This window comes from Melospiza georgiana, unplaced genomic scaffold (genome assembly GCF_028018845.1).
Source record: "Melospiza georgiana isolate bMelGeo1 unplaced genomic scaffold, bMelGeo1.pri scaffold_29, whole genome shotgun sequence".
NCBI lineage: Eukaryota > Metazoa > Chordata > Aves > Passeriformes > Passerellidae > Melospiza > Melospiza georgiana.
Genome location: NW_026652215.1, coordinates 3,651,643 through 3,671,255, shown reverse-complemented (window position 1 = coordinate 3,671,255; position 19,613 = coordinate 3,651,643). Strand labels below are relative to the sequence as shown.

At 52.9% G+C, this 19,613-nt stretch overlaps 1 protein-coding gene across 1 annotated transcript; it reads right to left on the bottom strand.

Moving 5' to 3' along the window:
- Nucleotides 1-9,138: 9,138 nt before the first annotated feature.
- Nucleotides 9,139-14,048, bottom strand: LOC131096365 (olfactory receptor 14J1-like; the record flags this gene model as incomplete). The annotated part of the gene is made up of 2 exons (XM_058044705.1): nucleotides 9,139-9,153; nucleotides 13,314-14,048. Coding segments are annotated over 2 exons (750 nt in total), but the record flags the coding sequence as incomplete, so codon positions are not given.
- Nucleotides 14,049-19,613: the final 5,565 nt, after the last annotated feature.

Genomic DNA, 19,613 nt, shown 5'->3' with positions numbered 1-19,613 from the left:
GTCGTTAGAGTCATTGAATTTGGCAAGGAACACACAGGGACTCACTCCAGATTGCTGGCAAACCCACATCCCAGATGCGGATGGGACTACCCACTTATTGTTTTTCCTGTCAGGCTTGACAACTTTGGTGAAGATGTTGCCTTTCCACCTAGCTAGGGTTGCATTGCCAAAGCATCTGCCCTGGCCCGTAACCTGACTTAGGGTAATGCCTCTCTGGGGGGTGTCCCATCTGCATTGGTGTGGATTGATTGACCTGAAATCTGGGGTTCCCGGTCGGCTGTAACAGTTTCTTTGATGGTCCCCTCACCTGAAAGATGGCGTAGGACCCACCTGAAAGGCCGGTGAGGGTAATATTTTGTGTCTGCCTGTCCTCCGCCTACTAACCCTAGAAACAAGATCACACAGAGATACCGTTACTGCTTTGATTTTGATGGTGCGTGCTTCTCAGGGGATGTCTGGTCGCTCGATGGCCTCTCTCTTTCCCAGTAGTGGGGCGGGGCATATGGGTTGCGGGGGCGTCCAAAGATCCAGTCCTGCAAACAAAGTCTCACAATTCTCATGAGTTTCTCTTTGAAGGTTTGGTTTATTAGATTTGAGCGGACACCATTTAACGTCCACATCCTTTTTAACGGCCGCATACCCCCGCCCTGTGAGCACTAGTCTCCAGCCCTGTTCCCACTCCCCTAGTTCGTTCTTGATCACAGCCCGTGGGCCTTCCTCTAGTGCTCGAGTGGCCCAGTGTCTCTGGGCTGGACTGTTTGTTTCATCCCCCCTAGGGAATTGATTTAACGCTAGCAGCGCGGTTGCTAGTGTGCGCACCTGGTCACTTGGGGGAATGGCATTGGTGAAGCAAGCCTTCTGTCTTTGCTAGTACTTCCAGCTTAGTTTTCAGAGTCTGGTTTGCTCTTTCGACGATGGCTTGTCCGGTGCTGTTGTATGGGATGCCATGTACCAAGGCAATGTTCCATTTTGAGACAAATGCTTGGACCATCTTTGAGATGAAGTTTGTGCCATTGTCTGTTTTAATTTGTTTTGGAACTCCAAGGCATGCCATGGCTGTTAGCCAATGTTGGATGGTCGCTTTGGAATTGGTCTTGAGATGCTGTGTGGCCACGATCATGCCGCTGTACGTATCTACGGTAACTGCAAGCCACGCTCGGGGTTTCAACAGCTGGCATTGTGTAAAGTCTGTTTGCCATATTTCTGAGGCTTTGAGGCCTCTGGGGTTGATGCCACTCGACCACAGTGGCGACTTCTGGCAGTGGGGGCACTTGGCGACGACGTGCTTTGCGTCCGTGGTAGAAATCCCATACCTTTTCTCAAGTGCTTTAGCTCCGATGTGAAGGGATTCGTGCAACTGAAAAGCTTCTTTCAGTGTCCATACACCCTTTGCGGTGGTGGCAGCCTTGTCATTGCCTATTTGGTAGAATCCTTTGATTAGGTCATGGCTGTTGACATGGATGACTGATATGGTGCCTTTCCGTGAATAGACTGCTTCCTCCAGCATCGTTGCCACTGTAGACACTGACACACCTGGTCCAGACATGGCTAGGCAGAGCTTGGCCACAAATATGGAGTCAGTCACAATGTTAGGGTGTTCTTCTGGGAACAGTCTGCACGCTAGCACTATGGCTGCTGCTTCAAGCTGTTGGACTGAAAGCATGGGGTCGGTTGCCTTGACACATTGCCACTGTTCTCCTGACTGCCATACTGCTGCTGCGGTGCAAGTCTGCTCCCATTACCAAGGCTAGCTGCTTTATACAGTTGTCCTCCCATTCCTGTTTAAAAACAATCATCCCTGCCCCATCGAAAATCATCCTGCAAGTCTGCTTAATATCAAAAGGTAGCATGTCATCCCCTCCAAAAAACGCTGTCAATGAGTGTGGAAACCATGGCAGAATTAATTCCCGTGTCTGCAATCGCTTTAATAATTGCCTGTACGTCTTTCGGGTTTACCGGGGAATAGGTCCTTTGGTTTCCGCCTGCTCCCCCCACCCAGACCGGAAACACCAGCGTCGCCGACGGAGCCCATTCTGCACACGCTATTTTTATTTTCCACCAGTCTGTAAGCGGGGTTCGGTCTTTCTCTGATAACCCCTTCACCCATGTAGGAGCGCTGTGGCTAGTGACCTTATATGCCTCTGCTCTCTTTCTGTTAAAACTAGAATCCGAGTCAGAACCCCCCGATCCCCTCTCAAGCTCGGAGCTCGAGTCTGAGTCCGAGCCGGAAGTCGACTGGCCGGACATTTCCGGGCTGCTCTGCCGTTTTCTTGGGCTCCGACCCCGCCCCTTCTTGCGGGGGTCTGGCCGTTCCCTCCCCCTGGGGTCCCACCACCTCCTGCTGGGGGAGGTCCTTGCCTTATAAGGACCTAATGTGAACTGAGCACTCTGATTGGTCTTACGCTCCTCTGCGAGGGCCGCCCCTTCTCCCTGCTCGCCCACGCATGCGTTGTTAAGCAGGCTGACTGCATTTCCGCCCTCCGCATCTTCCTTTCCGCCCTGAACGCGTGGTTTGGTGCCATTTTCAAACGCATAGGGTGGGGGGGCTTTTTTATCGATCCTTACAGGGTCCGACAGTCCGGACGCTTCTCGTGCCTCCTCCACAAGCCCCTGCCAAAATGCCCACGCGTGTTCCCCCCCCTCTGATGGTAAGTCGGTCTGCTCGGGGGAATCCGGCGTTCACAGTTCCGCGCCGCCGATCTGATCAAAATCCTCCACGGTCTGCGTTGCCACGCCTACCCCCAGCTGCGGCGTGGCTAATAAACAAGTTTGCGCAGCTTTCCAGGTTTCTTGCTCTTGTCGAGCTTTTTGCAGAGCCTGGATAACTCTGCCCCACGATTTTAGGGCTTTCTCTGAGCCTGAGGACATGGTTTCCTCGGCCAGAGCCTTTGTACAATTATCCCAAGCCTCTGGATGGAGGATGTCTATTGGGCTTTCTATGGCCCCAAGCTTAATCAGGCTCGGTAATGCAAGACATAGATCTTTAAGCTGACACTCAATACCCCATTGCGCATGCATCTGACTTACGACCTTCGCTATGGCTTCCAAGGTCCACACGGGTCCAGGGGCATCCCCCCCACTGCAGATGGTTCCGGCACTGCAGCCGCTGTCTCTCGTCCAGGCGAATCCCGTTACCCGAGCTGCCTCCTGGGTCCGGCACCAGTTGTTGCCTTCTGATATAAAGCAAAGCGACCTGGTTTCAAGGAGCAGCACGGCGACCCAAACTCACCAGGGTCGCTCAGGCCAAAGAGCATGCAGATACCAATGTGGTAGACGTTCAAAGGCCTTTTTAGTCTCATCTCGCGGGGTTTTATAGTCTAAGGGGCTTCTCTACGTCAGAGGGGGTCTGCAGTACTATCTATGGTTAGTAAGGAGTGGAAAGTTACCAGCATTACTGTCATTAGGGGGGCTACATTCCTAGTTACATTCCCAGGGTGATCTCTTATCTCAGGGGATTAGGGGAAAAGGAATCTTGCCGCTGTCTGTCACATCACGTGATCTTCCGATCGCCTGTCCCTATCTACCACACTGTTCCCAATGGATTTATTCTCCACTGTTCCGTCCATGTGCCGTCCTGTTCCCCTCCCGGCGGTAGATTATAAAAGAGCCCTGAGTTAACAAAAGGCTTTGAGACTCTCCCCGACATGACCAGACAGATCTATTGGCCAGACCATGAGGATTTCATCTCTCTGTTGGCAGCTATTCCCCCCCTCCTTTTCTCCATCTCTCTATCCTTATCTCCTTTCTAATCCTTGTGTTGCATCTGCTGTGGGCACTCAATAAAAAGTGCATTTGTTTTGGTTAATACTGAAAGTCCCCTGCTGTGTGTCTTTGCACCCTGAGATCAGTGAAACGAACCATCGTGACCCCCCTTGTACCAGGGGATGGTGGCACGGCCTGATGGGGTTGCAGCCCACAGCATGTGAATGTGATCTTCTTGGTGGCGAATGCGCTGGTTCATCTGCTCTTGCTTTCTGGTGTCCCTATCCCAGAATCACCTATGCCACCTGCGAAATTTTCATATATTGTGGTTCCCTGCAGTTCCTTCAATAGTCAGCCCTTCCTAAGTTCACTCTTGGAATAGGGGATGATCACCTCCCCATCATAGTGAGTCCATTCGAATGCACTTGAATGCATTTTGCCTGCATTCCAAATATGGTCCCTGTTTTTGATTTACTGTGGGATCTCTGTTTGAATTTTCTACCTCTGTCGAGGATGGGATTCAAGGTACTTGAGACGATATTTGGCGTTCAGATTCAGGTGGTTTTTGTTTCGTATCAGTGACACAGCCTCACTACCATGGGTTCTGCAGCCTTTCATCTAAGGCACAAAATGGCTCACTGTCTCTTGTTACAAGGCCTGGATGGTGCCAAGGAGACCATGGTGATACTGGGGATCCAAGGAGACCGTGGTGACACCATGGGCACTCATGGAACCATGGACATGGACACAGCAGGGATTCATGGAACCAAGGAGTCAATTGGGATTCTACCAAACCTCATGCAACCAAGGGCACATTGTGACACTGAAGAACTTCAGGGAACCAAAGGTCTCTTGTGACACAGGGGGTACTCATGAAACCATGGAGACCATTTTGAAACTTCAAGGCTTGGTGGAACCAAAGGGTCACTCTGGCACTCCTGAGCCTTGGAGGCAAAGGGACCACAGTGACACAGTGGGGCTCTGTGGAACCATGGGGCCGTGGTGACATTGTGGAGTGTCATTGAACCAACTGCCCATGGTGACACTGCAGGGCCTGATGGAATCATGGACACCATTGTGACACTACAGGGTGACATGGAAGAAAGGGGCCATTGTCACACTCTGGGGCCTCTTGGGATCCATGGGCAGTTGTGATATCATGGAAATTATGGCAACTGTGTCACCATGAAACCAAGGAGACCATTGTGACCCTACAGGACCCCGTGGACCTAAGGATTCATGGAACAGTGCAGGACACATGGAACCGAGGGGCCATTGTGAAGCTGTGGAACCAAAAGAGCCCATTGTGACACTGTGCCCCCATGGATCTAAAGGTCCATTTTGACATTGCAGGGCCTCATGGAATCCTGGAGACCACTGTGAAACTTTGGGGCCTTGTTGAATGAAGTGGCCCTGCAGGGCCTGATGGAACCAATGAGATCCCATAGAACCAAGGGTCCATTGTGACCCTGTGGTACCAAGGTGTCGTAAGTTGACCCAGGCCAAATGCCAGGCATCCATGTGGGCTGCTCACTCACTCCCCTCTGCAGCTGGACAAAGAAAATTTAGTAAAGGGTTTGTGGGTTGAGATAAGGACTGGGCGAGATCACTCATCAAATACTGTCCTGGAAAAATGAGCTTAGCTTACAGATATGAAATTCATTTATTACTAACAAAGTCAGAGCAGCAAAAGGGGAAATACAATAAGCTCCTCACTTCCCTCCTTCCCAGCTCTGCCTCCCACCCCAGCAGTGCAGGGAGACAAGGAAGGGGGGTTATGGTCAGTTCATCACCCATGGCTTCTGCCCCTGCTCAGGGAGAGGAGTGGTTCCCCTGATGCACCGTGGGTCCCTCCCATGGGAGACAGTTCTGCAGGAGCTTCTCCCATGTGAGTCCATTTCAGGGGAACAGCCCTCTGCAAACTGCTGCAGTGTGAGTCCATGCCAGGGACAACAGTCCTTCCCAAACTGCTGCAGCATGGGTCACTCTTCCAGGGGGTGCATTCCTCCAGGGACAGGCTGCTCCAGCCTGGGAGCAGGGCCCCTCTCTCCATGGCTCTCCTGCAGGGGTCTCCAGGGCCTGGAGCACCTCCTGCCCCTCCTTCTGCACTGACCTGGATGCCTTCAGAGTTGTTCTTCTCACATGTTCTCCCTCTGCTCTCCTCTGGCTGGAGTTAAAACTGCGCCACAATCTCTATTTTGATTTCTTTTTAAATCTGTTATCACAGAGGCATTGCCACAATTTGTAACTGGCCCAGCTTTTGCCAGCAGCAGGTCCATCTTTGAAGCCACCAGGAATTGGCTGTGCCAGACACGGTGGAAGCTTCCAGCAGCTTCTCACAGGAGCCGTCCCTGTGCCTCCTGTGAAATAGAAAGCTGTGTTTCGTGTCAGGTACATACAGGCAACATGGTATTTGTGATTGTAATATGGGTGGAAACCGACCATGGGACAGTTATAAAGATGAATTCTAATAATTACTGAGGAAAGTAAAGCATGGAAGAAGGCCTTTGAGCCTATCTTTTGTTCGTAATTAACCTTTATAAGTCTTAAGTTGATTTAGGAGCATTTGAATCAAAGCTTTAAGAATGTTGCTTTTTGACAGGAACTTTCTGCTTGTAGTTAAGCCTTAAAGAGTTTTGCAATAATAACCTTCTGAAGTATAATTTTAGAATATTGCTTTTACTAAGAGTCTTTGAAACTATAGCTTTAGAATATATGAAAGGAAACATGCTTATCTCACATCTTAACAAAACAGAGAAAAGCAGCTTGAGAAAGGATGATGAACATCAACTCAAGGAATAATAGTTTCAACCAAGGGAAGCTGGACATCACTGTTATGAGATTTATAGTCTCTGCAATTAAAAGGTGGGCCCACATCTGGAGAGCTGGACCTCACCATCTGGGAGATTTGTTCCTTCTTTCGGAAACTGGACCATCACCATCTGGTGATATTCCTTTCTGGGATACATCCTGAGAAAAAATACATCACAATAGGTATAGAATTGTGACATAAAAATTGGGAATAGAAACTGCTGAGAAAGCTGAGTACCCCTATAAATACCTGTAAGCATCAACTACCAGTGTGCAGTTGGAGGGAAAACATCCCCCACTGTACCCAGCGCTGTATTGCTCTTACTTTACCATATTAATAAATTAATTAATTAATTGCTGCTTGAATATTGGCCTAGTCAAGCTTCTCATAACACCCCTGTGGTGGAAGCTGGGAGAGAAGAAGGGGACGCTGGCTTGTCCCTCAGGGGAGGCAGGGCTCATTTGCTAACTGCCCGTGCCTCCCAGCTGAAAACTTTCAAACTCAGTGTTTTTCTGGGACACAACATTTTTCACAGGCTGATTCACATTTGGTCAGCGGCTTCTCGCTGGGATTTGGGGTGCCTGACTCCCCTCACATGCACCAGCGGCGTGGGGGATGTGTCTCCCAGAGGCGCTGCCTCTGGCCACAAGCCCGGAGGGGATGGGGATGATGTTGAGGAGCAGAAAACAGGAACACTGGAATGTGAATCGTGGGGTTCGGTGGGGGGGTGGATAGCGAGCATCGCTCACTTTTTCTGGGGAAAGAAGACCTGCAGATCTGGGATGGAGATCCCTGGGAAAGCTTCTCCTTCCCAGCTGCCAGTGTGCACTGGTGGTTCTGGGGGGAGAGGGAAAAAGCGTTCGGTCACTCCTGCTGCCGAGGCACTGGCAGCACGGTGGGGGTGGGCTGTGAGAACAAAGACCCTGCCCTGCAGGCCAGGTCTGGGCTGTTTGGCCTGCCCACCACCAGGTTTGTGGGCTTTGATCCCCCTACTCAGGCCTGGGGCTCTGTTCTGTGGGCCTGGTCTGGGGTCCTTGGTCCGCCCACTCGGACTGGGGCCAGGGACTCTGTCCCACCCAGTGGTGCAGGTAAAAAAAAAAAAAAAAATGGTGGCCAGAGCTACCAGCTCAAAGTACTGGAAAGCCACAAGTCAGACTCAGCCCAAGTGATTCAATTAAGGATAGTGGCTAGAGCATTCCAGAAATTTTCTCAATATTGTTTGATAATTATCAATGGATTTTTTAAAATAGTTATTAGCGATTTTTCTTTAGCAGTTCTTTGTTTCAGGATTCTGCAAGTCTCTTTCAGGACCAAAAGGGATCATTCAGGGATGTCAAAGATCAACATCTCCAATGACTGGGATTGTACTGGGATACTACGGGGATCATACTGGGAGCAGCTGGGCCCATGCTGGGGCAGACTGCGATCACACTGAGGGAGACTGGTATACTGGGATCACACTGGGATGGAGTAGGAGCCTGCAGGGTGCAATTGAGACCATATTGGGGACAGATGGGATATACTGGGAGTGACTGGGATCATTCTGAGGGTGACCAGGAGAAGCTCCGAGCAACTGGGATCATGCAAGGAGCAACTGGGAGGAACTGGTAGTGACTGGGTGCGTGCTGGGGTGATTGGAAGCCACTGGGTTTATACTGGGATGAACTGGGGTCATGCTGGAGGTGACTGGGATCATACTGGCAGTGAGTGCCACTACACTGAGGCTGATTGGGAGTGGTTGTGAGCAAATAGGATCATGCTGGAAGGAACTGGGAGTGACTGGGAATGTGCTGGAAGGAACTGGGGTACACTGGGAGAGACTGGAAGGGACTGGAACAAAAGTGAGGGTGAAAGGGAACAACTGGAACCATGTGGGGCACAACTGGTTCATACTGGCAGGGACTGGGAGCACACTGGGCTCATCTTTGGGTCATACTGGGAGGGACTGGACTAATACTGGGAGTGTCTGAGAGTGACTGGGAACACACCATGCACATCATCCCCCATACTGGGAGCAACTGGGAGCAACTGGGAGCAAATGGCATCATACTGGGACTGACTGGATTGATCTAGCTGGAGGCAACTGGGACCATACTGGGAGTGATTGGAAGTTACTGGGATTATACTGGGACCATACTGGGAGTGCTGGCATGTGACAAGGATCATACTGGAGCTTCCTAGGCTCCTATTGGTATTGAAAGGGAGCAACTGGGATCACACTTTGGGCCACTGGGAGCAACTGAGAGAAACTGGCATCATGCTGCAAGCAAACTGGAGGAACTGGGAATTACTGGATGCAGGCTGGAGGCAACTGGGATATGCTGGGCATGACTGAGAACATACTGGGATAACAAGCACCTTACTGGGATCACTGTGAGTGTCTGGGAAGAACCATGGACATGCTGAGGGAAACTGGGATGTACTGGGAGTGTTTGTAATCCTACTGGGAATGACTGGGAACAAGAGGGACCATGCTAGGGAGAACTGGGACCATGGTAGGGGCAACTGGGAGTGAGTGGGAGTGAGTGGGTCTACACTGGGGGCAACTGGGCATGACTGGGATCATGCTGGCAGGGACTGGGATCACATGGGGAGTGACTGGGACTATAGAAGGGTTACAGGGTTCAACTGGGATCACACTGGGAGGAACAGGGAGCAACTGGAACCATGCTGGGGGCAACTGGGATCATACTGGGTCATACTTGGAGCAACTGGGACTGCACTGAGGGTGACTGGGAGTGGCTGTGAGCAACTGGGATCAGGCTGGAAGCAACTGAGGACAACTGGGACTAACTGGGAACATGCTGGGAGTAATTGGAATATGCTGGGACTGATTGAAACCACAGTGGGGGTAAATGGGAGCAACTGGAACCCCACTGGATGATAATGGGAGCAGCTGGGCCCATGCTGGGGTCATACTGACAGGCATCATACTGGGAGTGACTGGAAAAGTATTAGGAGTATCTGAGAGTGACTGGGATCCTACTGGAACCAGACTGGGAGTGACTGGAAAGGTGCTGGCTCTGACTGGAACTATGCTGGAGGTGACTGGGAGCAACTGGGCCCACACTGGGAGTGACAGGGAGTCACTCTGAGCATGACTGGAATCATACTGGGAGGATCTGGGAGTGACTGGGATCATACCGGGGGTGGTTGTAACCATACTGGTGTGGACTGGGTGCAACTGGGATCATCCTGGGAGCCACTGGGATTACAGCAGATGAGAATGGATCCTGACTGGGGGTTACTGGGAGCTACTGGGCCCATGCTGGGAGGAAAATGTGGACACATTGGGAGCAACTGGGATCAACTGGAAGGTACTGGAACCATGCTGAGGGGACTGAGACTATAACTGGGATTATATTGGGAGCAACTAAGACATTACTTCAGGCAACTGCCAGAAACTGAAATCATGCTGGAGGCAACTGGGAGGAACTGGGAAAGACTGGGATCATTCTGAGCTAACCATAACATTACTGGGCACACTGGGATATACTGGGAGTGTCTGTGACCATACTGGGGGCACTGGAATCACACTGCAAACAGCTGGGACCATGCCAGCAGCAACTGGGAGTGAGTGGGACCATGCTGAGAGGGACTGGGACTATTCGAGGGACAACTGGGATCATACTGGGAGGAACTGGGAAGAACTGGGACTATTCTGGCAGCAGCTGGGATCATACTGGGATCACAGTGGGAGCAGCTGGGTCCATGCTGGCTGAGACTGGGATCACACTGTGGGTGACTGGAATCATACTGGGATTGACTGGGAGGGGCTGTGAGCAACTGGAATCATGCTGAAAGGAACTGGGAGGAAGTGGGAGTGACTGGGAGCATGCTGGGGGCAACTGGGATATACTGGGAGAGACTGGGAGGCATGAGGATCATACTGGACACTACTGGGGTCCTGCTGGCATTGACAGGGAGCAACTGGGATCCCACTGGGGGCCACTGGCATCATACTGGGAGTGACTGGGATCCTACTGGGACTATAGTGGGTGTCAATAGACCCTGACTGGGGTTACTGGGAGCTACCAGGCCCATGTTGGGAGCTGCCTGTGCACACACTGGGAGGAACTGGGAACAACTGGGAATGACAGGATGCATGCTGGTGACAACTGGGATTTCCTGGCAGTGACTGGGATAAAACTGAGGCCAGCTGAACCACACTGAGGTAACTGGGAGTGCCTGGCAATGACTATGAGAATGTTCAGGCAACTGGGATGTACTGGGAGTGGCTGAGACCATGCAGGTGGTGACTGGGACCACACTGGGAGCCACTGGGAATGTGCTGGGGGAACTGGGACCATGCTGGGGGCAACTGGGGGCAAGTGTGAGTGACTGGGGCCCTGCTGGGAGAGACTGGCATCATACTGGGAGGTACTATACTATGGGCAACTGGTGGAACTGGGAACACACTGGATGAAAGTGGGAGCAACTGGGAGCAACTGGGACCATGTTGGGGACAAGTTGCATAAAGGGGAACGACTGTGAGTGCCTGGGCTCATACTGGGAAGAGGAGGGACCCTGCCAGGAGTGAGGGGAAGTGACCAGGATCATCCTGGGAGTGACAAGGAAACTGGAAGGACACAGGGGCAGCAACTGGGCTCATGCTGGGAGAAGGGCTCCTGGACAGGATAGAGGCAGGGGCCAAACCCAACAAGGTGAGGTTTAATAACTCCAAGTGCCAGGTCGTGCACTTTGGCCACAGCAACCCCTGCAGCGCTACAGGCTGGGGACAGAGTGGCTGGACAGCAGCCAGGCAGAAAGGGACCTGCAGGGACTGATGGACAGCAGGCTGGACATGAGCCAGCAGAGTGCCCAGGTGGGCAAGAATGCCAATGGCTCCTGGCCTGGATCAGGAATGGTGTGGCCAGCAGGAGCAGGGCAGGGATTCTTCCCCTGCACTCAGCACTGCTTGGGCAGCACCTCAAGTGCTCTTTGCAGTTCTGGGGCCCCCAATTTAGGAAGGCCATGGAGGGGCTGGAGTGTGTCCAGAGAAGGACAACAGGGCTGGGGAGGGGTCTGGAACACAACTCCTGTGAGGAGTGGCTGAGGGAGCAGCTGGGGTTGTTTATCCTGGAGAAGAGGAGGATCAGAGGACACAAGGCAGTGTCAGGGCACAGCGTGGACTTGAGAATCTCCAAGGCCTTATCCAACTTTGATGATTCTGGGATTCTCTGAAACCACCCTTGGAGCAGTTGCATGATGAGTCCTGAGCCTCCTCTTCAGAAGCTCCAGCAGCCCAGGTCCCTCAGCTTCTCCTGCCAGCCCCAAAGCCCATCCTGTCAGTCCTGCAGAGCCTCTGCAGCTCCTCCTCACTGCCCAGAACAGGGAGCCCCAGAGCCAGACACAGCAGCCCAGATGTGCCCCCCTGGCCTGGGGTGCCTCTGGCAAGGGAGCAGCACCAGGCACTGCAGGAGCCTGCAGACAATTCCTGCAGCACTTGTAGGATGATCCTGCTCCCCAAGGGACGTTCCCATGGTGCCAAGTCAGGAACTGCAATGGGGAGTGGGGCCAGAGAGGAAAGGGCAAACAGGGATTGGCTGTTTGCCAGGCAGGGGACAGGAATGGGCAAGAGGAAGAAATTTGTACAAGCAAAGAGTACAGAAAGCAAAGGTGAAGCAAAGGAAATGCTCAGGGCACTTTGGGGGTGGCTGCCAGGCAGCCCTGGCTCTGAACAACAGCATCTGCAGTGGCACAGGAAACTCCCGGATGATGGGAACAAACTTTCTGGCTGAGTGCAGAGGCCAGGACAAAGCTGAGTGGTTTCCCTGGGGTCCCCCAGCCCTTGCTGGCCCCAGGGGCTGATGGCATTTGTGCTCCCTCAGGTTCATGTCCCCACAGCAACAGCATGGGCATGCTCCCCCTGCTGTGTGCAATGCAAACAGGGGCTGCTGAGCCAGTGCTGCCGTGTCTGTGCCTGCAAGGATGGGCACCTGTGTGAGCTGGGGGAGAGGCCAGGGCTGCAGAGGGGGGGATGTTGTTGGCAGCTCCATCAGGGCGCTCTGGGAAGCTGCCCTGGGCTGTGCAGCGCACCGGGGATGGATCAGCCCCTGCTCTGCTGCTCCTTCCCGTCTCCCCCAGGGCCCTTGCAGAGCCCCAGCCATGCTGTTTGCCCCCAGCCTGCCCACGGCCAGCCTGGGGCTGCTCACAGGGCTTTTCTGTGCTGAGCATTGGCCTGGGTGTGTTCTTGAGAGAGCCTGGGCAAGGAGCCTGGAGCCCCCAGGCCCTGGGCTGAGGCGTCAGTGCTGCCCCAGCAGTGCCCATGGCCTGTCCCTGCTGCAGCCCCGGCACTGCCACTCCCAGTACTGTGCCCAGCCCCGAGAGCACTCAGGCCCTGCAGCAACACCAGGGCCACCAGGGCAGCGGGGCAGGGCCACGGCAGCAGCACGGGCAACACCAAGTGCTGCTGTGGCTGCACACAGCTGCTGTGCCAGCACTGATCTGCCCCCAGCTCTGCACACAGATATTGCTGCTGCAGCTCCAGAGAAGGCAACAAAAGGGCATCTCTGCAGAAAACTTTGCTGGGACATCCTTTAGTTCATTTAAAGGCAGCAAGGGCATAGCCCCTCATTGACACAGTCTGTGACCATAGGAATGGTAGAGAGAAACAAAATGGGAAATGGCATAAAAAGTGACTTTTCTTTGTGGACAACATTAAAAAAGTAAATAAAAGAAAAAACCCACAACCAAATGAACAAGAACTATCAAAAATTACTTTTATTACAAATGATTGGCAGAAATAGGCCAGCCCTTAATATTTCCAAAACCATCCAGTCATCAGTCTCCTCACTGCAGCCTTGAGCTCCTGGTTCCTTAGGCTGTAGATGAGGGGGTTCAGGGCTGGAGGCACCACCGAGTACAGAACTGACAGGGTCAGATCCAGGGATGGGGAGGTCATGGAGGGGGGCTTCAGGTAGGCAAAAAAACCAGTGCTGAGAAACAGGGAGAGCACAGCCAGGTGAGGGAGGCAGGTGGAAAAGGCTTTGTGCCGTCCCTGCTCAGAGGGGATCCTCAGCACAGCCCTGAAGATCTGCACATAGGTAACAACAATGAACAGAAAACAACCAAATAGTAAAGAAATGGAAAACACAATGAGCCCAAATTCCCTGAGGTAGGATTTGGAGCAGGAGAGCTTGAGGATCTGTGGGATTTCACAGAAGAACTGGCCGAGGGCATTGCCATGGCACAGGGGCAGGGAAAATGTATTGGCTGTGTGCATCAGTGAATAGAGAAAGCCAGTGGCCCAGGCAGCTGCTGCCATGTGGGCACAAGCTCTGCTGCCCAGGAGGGTCCCGTAGTGCAGGGGTTTGCAGATGGATACATAGCGGTCGTAGCACATGATGGTCAGGAGGGAAAGCTCTGCTGACATGAAAAAGGCAAAGAAGAAGACCTGAGCAGCACATCCAGTGTAGGAGATGGTCGTGGTGTCCCAGAGGGAATTGTGCATGGCTTTGGGGACAATGGTGCAGATCATGCCCAGGTCCGTGAGGGCCAGGTTGAGCAGGAAGAAGAACATGGGCATGTGCAGGTGGTGGCCGCAGGCTATGGCACTGATGATGAGGCCGTTGCCCAGGAGGGCAGCCAGGGAGATGCCCAGCAAGAGGCAGAAGTGCAGGAGCTGCAGCTGCCGCGTGTCTGCCAATGCCAGCAGGAGGAAGTGGCTGATGGAGCTGCTGTTGGACATTTGCTGATCCTTGGCATAAGGACCTATTCATGGAGAAAAAGACATTGTAGAGATAGAGGAGACACCTGTAAGCATAATCAAAGCAATTTCCAGTACACTGTCCCCTGTAACAGACACAGGCCTCCTTTTGTGTTCAAGAGTTCTGCACTTTTCTTTTTATGCTCCCTCCATTCTGTCCTGGTATTCTTGGATATCATAAACCCTCAGCATTTTTGCTGCCCCCAGGGAAAATACAGTGATTTCTCTGAGACAAAGTGATTAATGGAGACTAAGGGGAGGTGGTCTGTCATTCTGATCTGTTCAGATTTTCTCAGGGGTTTAAACTTTAGCAAGTGGAGGGTGATCAACTTCCCATGTTTTTTCCCAAAAATGCCTTAAGTACTGCTGAGAGCAGATGGATCCCCCACAGCCCAGCTCCACATTTGTGGCCAAGGGCTCTCTTTGCTCATTTCACAAACCCAGCAGCATTTTCAGTGTCACAACACCTCTGTCTTTCCCCACCAATCTTACAACTAAGAGATGTTTTAGGACAGGTTTGAGCCCTGGATTGGAGCTCCCAGCCTGGACTGAAATCTCAGGGACACTTCCAAGTGTCCTTATGCTGGCATTGGATGGAGGAAGATGCAGGTCCTTCCCTGGCTGCACTGACAGCATTGCCCAGAGCCGGGCACTGGGGACAGCGTCACCCTGAGCCAGCTGTGCCCCCTGCCAAAGCCCCCAGTGCCGGGCAGCTGCTCCCAGCCCTGTGCTCTGCAGAGGGAACTGGGCCCGGGGCTGCAGAGCTGCCCCACGGCTCTGCTGCAGCTCTGCCTGCACAGGAGGGGCTGCACGCCTTGGAGCCCCGGCCCTGAGGGCAGAGGCTTGGCTGGGGCACAGGAGGGAGGGGGCTTGTTCAGAGGGAGGGGCTGCACTGCAGGGGATCCTGTGGGCATCTCTAAACTCTCCCTGCCACAGCATCTCTGGGTATTGTTTTCTCTCCTTGCCCAATCTTCTCTCTGCTTCCTGGAGATTTCCCTCCTGCAGGTGTTTCCCTGTGCCTGATCTCTCCCTGCCAGCACTCACAGACCCCAAATCTCTGTGCACTCTCCTTGGCCTGACAGAATCCTGCCTGTTTGCAGGGCACTGGCTGGGGCAGGTTCTGTTTGCACGTGGGACAAAGGACAGCTCAGACTGAGCCTGATGCGTCCAGCAGAGGGGATGCTGGTGCTGCCCATGGGCAGAATGGCTGAAAGTACATTAGGGATCTCCTGTGAATCTACAGAACACAAAAATAACAGGTCCAATGTCTTGTGAACTTTTAAAATTTCGTAATTAATAATTCATAATCAATCTTTATTATTAATCCCCCTGGTCCCTGCTGTTCTCCAATATTAGGAAACTGAATACAAAGTCTTTGGAAATGTCCTAATTTTTAATGAAATCTTTGTATTGGAAATATTTTATGATGACCAGCATTCCTCAGCATGTCAAAGCTTCATGGGCATTTCACCTCCCCTGCACCAGGAATATTCAGAGTTTTACTCACAGAGTCTGTAGGCATTAGGATGTTCCAGCTTTAGGAGATCACTGGAGGAGCTGCAGCTGCATTGTCCTTCAGCCAGAGGTTCCTGTGCCAATGGCTGGCAGTGATTCTGCCCCAGACACTTCTCAGCCCCTTCCCAGCCCTGCCTGATTGAAGCTCTCTGTGCCTCTGTGCTGTGCCCTGGGTGGCTGCAGGCAGTGCCCCAGCCCTGCTGGGTTAGGAGAGGAGCTGCTCCTCAGCAGAAATGTCTTTTTGAAGCTCTTCTTGGTTTTCAAGGAGCTGCATCTGGGCCAGAAGCCCAGCCCAGCTCAGCAGCACAGACACAGAACAAGGATTTTAATGACCCTCTCGGGGCTTTGCTGTTGTTTACATCAGACTCAGTCCCTGAGAGAGTGTTCAGAAAACTTCTCAATAAATCAAAGTTTAATTTAAACTCCAAAGTTTCTTGAAGTTGTTATGGGTCCCACTGAGGAACACAACTCACAAAGTGTCCCCAGGTTCCAGTTAGAGCAGAACACTGGAGGCAGTGATGGCAGCTGGGGACAAGCAAGGCAAAGGTGTCTGTGGTGCTGAGCACACCTGGATGTGTTTGAGGAATGCAAAGAGCCCAGGCCTGAGCCCCAGCCCCTGGCCAGGCAGATCCTGTCCCTCCCTCCTTGCTCAGGGCTCTTCCCGGGATGGGCACTGGCATGTGGGGATGTGCAATGGCAAGGGCAGGAGCATGGGGCGGCCCCTGCCAGGCTGCTGAGCAGGGACAAGGAGGCAATGAGGCCCCAGCCCTGCAAGGGTCACTTGTCTCCTGCTCCTGCCTCAGGCCCAGGCCCAGCAGCCATGGCCAAAGTGCTGCCCAAGTTGGCTCTGGCAGGGCTGTCTTGCAGCTGCTGCCCATCCCTGTGCCCTGTGCAGCCCAGGCTGTCCCACGGTGTCCCTGCCCTGTGCCTCTGTCCCTGCAGGCTGTCGGCATCCCCCGGCTGCCCCACCTGGCTGGGCCCTTCCTGTGCTGACAGCTCTGCCTCCTGCCTGCCTCTGCCTGCCCACACAGAGCCTGGGGCTGACCCAGGCTCCTTCTGGGGGATGTGCTGCACCACAGCCCTGCTCTGGGAGGGAAATTCCTTTCTCTTTGGGTCCTGTCTGGCCCTCCCTATCTGCCCTTTGCATTAATTCTTTCTTTGTCTGTTCTCTACTATGTCAAAAGGAGCCACCATCTCTGAAACCACTGTCCAGTCCCTCCCAGGGCTCTCCTCTGCTGTCCTCAGTCTCCACCCCACTGAGCACAGTGATGCTTTGTCCCTATATTGTGCTCATGTGCTTGAGGCCTCCAAACCCCACCTTGGGAGATCTCTCAGCCCTCTCCAAGATATTGGCAAATGAAAACATTCTGCTCATAGTCTAAGAAAATCACCTCAGGACAAGACCAGTCAGACCTTTGTGTCCTGGCTACTTTTTCCTTGGAGCAATCCTTGTATAGATGGAATTTTTTAGGCCGAATTTCAGTTTTGCCCATGGGCACTTTGATGTGAACAACGATTCTTTTCCATTGGAAGGAAAGCAGAGGCCCAGTGTTTCAGAGGCAGATGAGCAGCAGCCACCAAGGGCCAAGGTGAGCCAGACCTTGCTGGAATTGCAGCTTGTACCTGAGAGAAATCCTTGGATACACAGAATTTGGGAGGTAGAATACAAGTTTTGGCCACTGGTCCCTTGATGAAAAGGCCCTTTCTTTTGCATCTGAAGGAAAGCAGAGAGCCCCACGGTTTGATGGTAGATGAGAAGCAGCCCCTGGGAGGCCAAGCCAGCCAGACTCGTCTCTCCTGGCAGCTTTTGCTTGGGAGCTCTCCTTGGATATATGAAATTTAGGGGCCAGATCTCAAATTTGGCCACGGCCCCTGGACGAGGAGACTGTTCTATTTCCATGGGAAGGAAGGCAGAGAGCCCCAGTGTTTCAGGGGTAGATGACAGGTGGCCATCAGAGCCCATTACACCAGGGAGAGCTGGCAGGTTTTGTCTGGGAGAAACCTTTCATGTAGTTAATATTTTAGGAGGAGTAGCAATTTTGGCCATTGAGGAATAAGAAGATTCTTTTCCATAGGAAGGAAAGCACAGAACCCCAGTGCTTCAGGGGCTGATGAACTGCAGGCATCAGAGACCAAGGCCAGCCAGACCTGTCTGTAATGTCAGCTTTTGTGTAGGAGCAATAATTGGATATCGGACTTTTGAAGGTGGAATCCCAGTTTCAGCCATGGGCACCTGGAGAAGAAGGTGCCATCTTTTCCCTTAGGATGGAAAGGGCAGAGCCCCAGTGTTTCAGGGCAGAATTCAGGCAACCACCAGAGGCCAAGGCCAGCCAGAGCTGTCTGTCCTGGGAGCTTTTGTCTGGGAGGAAAACCCCTTGAACATAGGAATTTTGGAGGAAAAATACAAAATTCAGATATGGCCACCTGGGCAGGAGAGACGGTTCTTTTCCATAGGAAGGAAAGCACTGAGCCCCAGTGTTTGAAGGCAGGGGAGAGTCAGCTCTAAAGAAGACAAGGGCAGCCAGACCTGTCTGTAATGGCAGCTTTTGTCTGGAAGCAATCCCTGGATGTTGGGAATTTTGGAGGGGGAATCCCATTTTGGCCATTGATGCTTGAATGAGAAAGGCAGTTCTTTTCCATTTGAAGGAAAGCCCAGAGCCCCAGGGTTTCAGGGGTACATGAGAAGAGACCCTCGACATGCCAAGGGCAGTTGGACCAGTCAGGCCAAGCCAACCAGACCTGTTCCCTGTTCCCTTGTTTCCATGGGGCCCTGCGTGTCACAGTGGTGGTGTCATATTGGATCCTTGGTTCCATCAGGCCCAGATGTGACCCACTGGCCTCTTGTTTTCATGGGTCTTCACAGTGTCACAATGGTCCCTTGCTTCCATGAGGCCTGGCAGTGTCACAGGGGTCTCCTTGGTGCTGCAGTGTCACAATGAACCCTTGGTTCCATAGGGACTCACAATGTCAGAAGGGTCTCCCTGGTTCCATGAGGCCCTGCAGAGCCCCTTGATTCAACGAGGCCTCCAAGTGTCATCATGGCCTCCAGGATTCCATGAGGCCCCGCAATGTCCCAATGGACCTTTGGTTCCATGGGGTCCTCCACTGTTCCATGGATCCTTAGTTCCATGGGGCCCTGGAGTGTCACAATGGCCTCTTTGGTTCCATGGTGCCACACAGTGTGACAACTGCCCCTTGGCCTGCCAAGCCCACACAATGTCACAATGGTTCCTAGCTTCCATGAGGCCTTCTAGTGTCACAATGGTCTGCATGATCCCATAAGGCTTGCAGTGTCACAACAGACCATTGGTTACATGGAGCCCCACAGTGTCACTGTGGTCCCCTTGGCTCCACAAGGTTCTGAAGTGCTACAATGGCCTTTTGGTTTCTCAAGGCCTCCAAGTGTAAAAATGGCCTCCGTGGTTCCATGAGGCCCTGCTGGGTCACAATGGCTCATGGTTCCATGAGGCCACAAAGTTTAACAAGGGACCCTTGGTTCCATCAGGCCTTGCTGTGTCACAATGGACTTCTGGTTCCATGAGCTCTCACACTGCCAGCAGCAGTCTCCTTGGTTCTGCAGTGTCACCATGGACGCTTGGTTCCATGAGGTTCCGCAGTAGAACACGATCCCCTTGGTTCCGTGTTGTTCTGCAGTGTCACAATGGACCCATGGTTCCACCAGGCCTTGCTATGGAAAGGAATTTCCTTCCCAGGGCAGGGCTGTGGCACAGCACATCCCCCAGAAGGAGCCTGGGTAGGCCAAAGGCTTTGTGTGGGCAGGCAGAGGCAGGCAGGAGGCAGAGCTGTCAGCAAAGGAAGGGCCCAGCCAGGTGGGGCAGCCGGGGGATGCCCACAACCTGCAGGGACAGAGGCGCA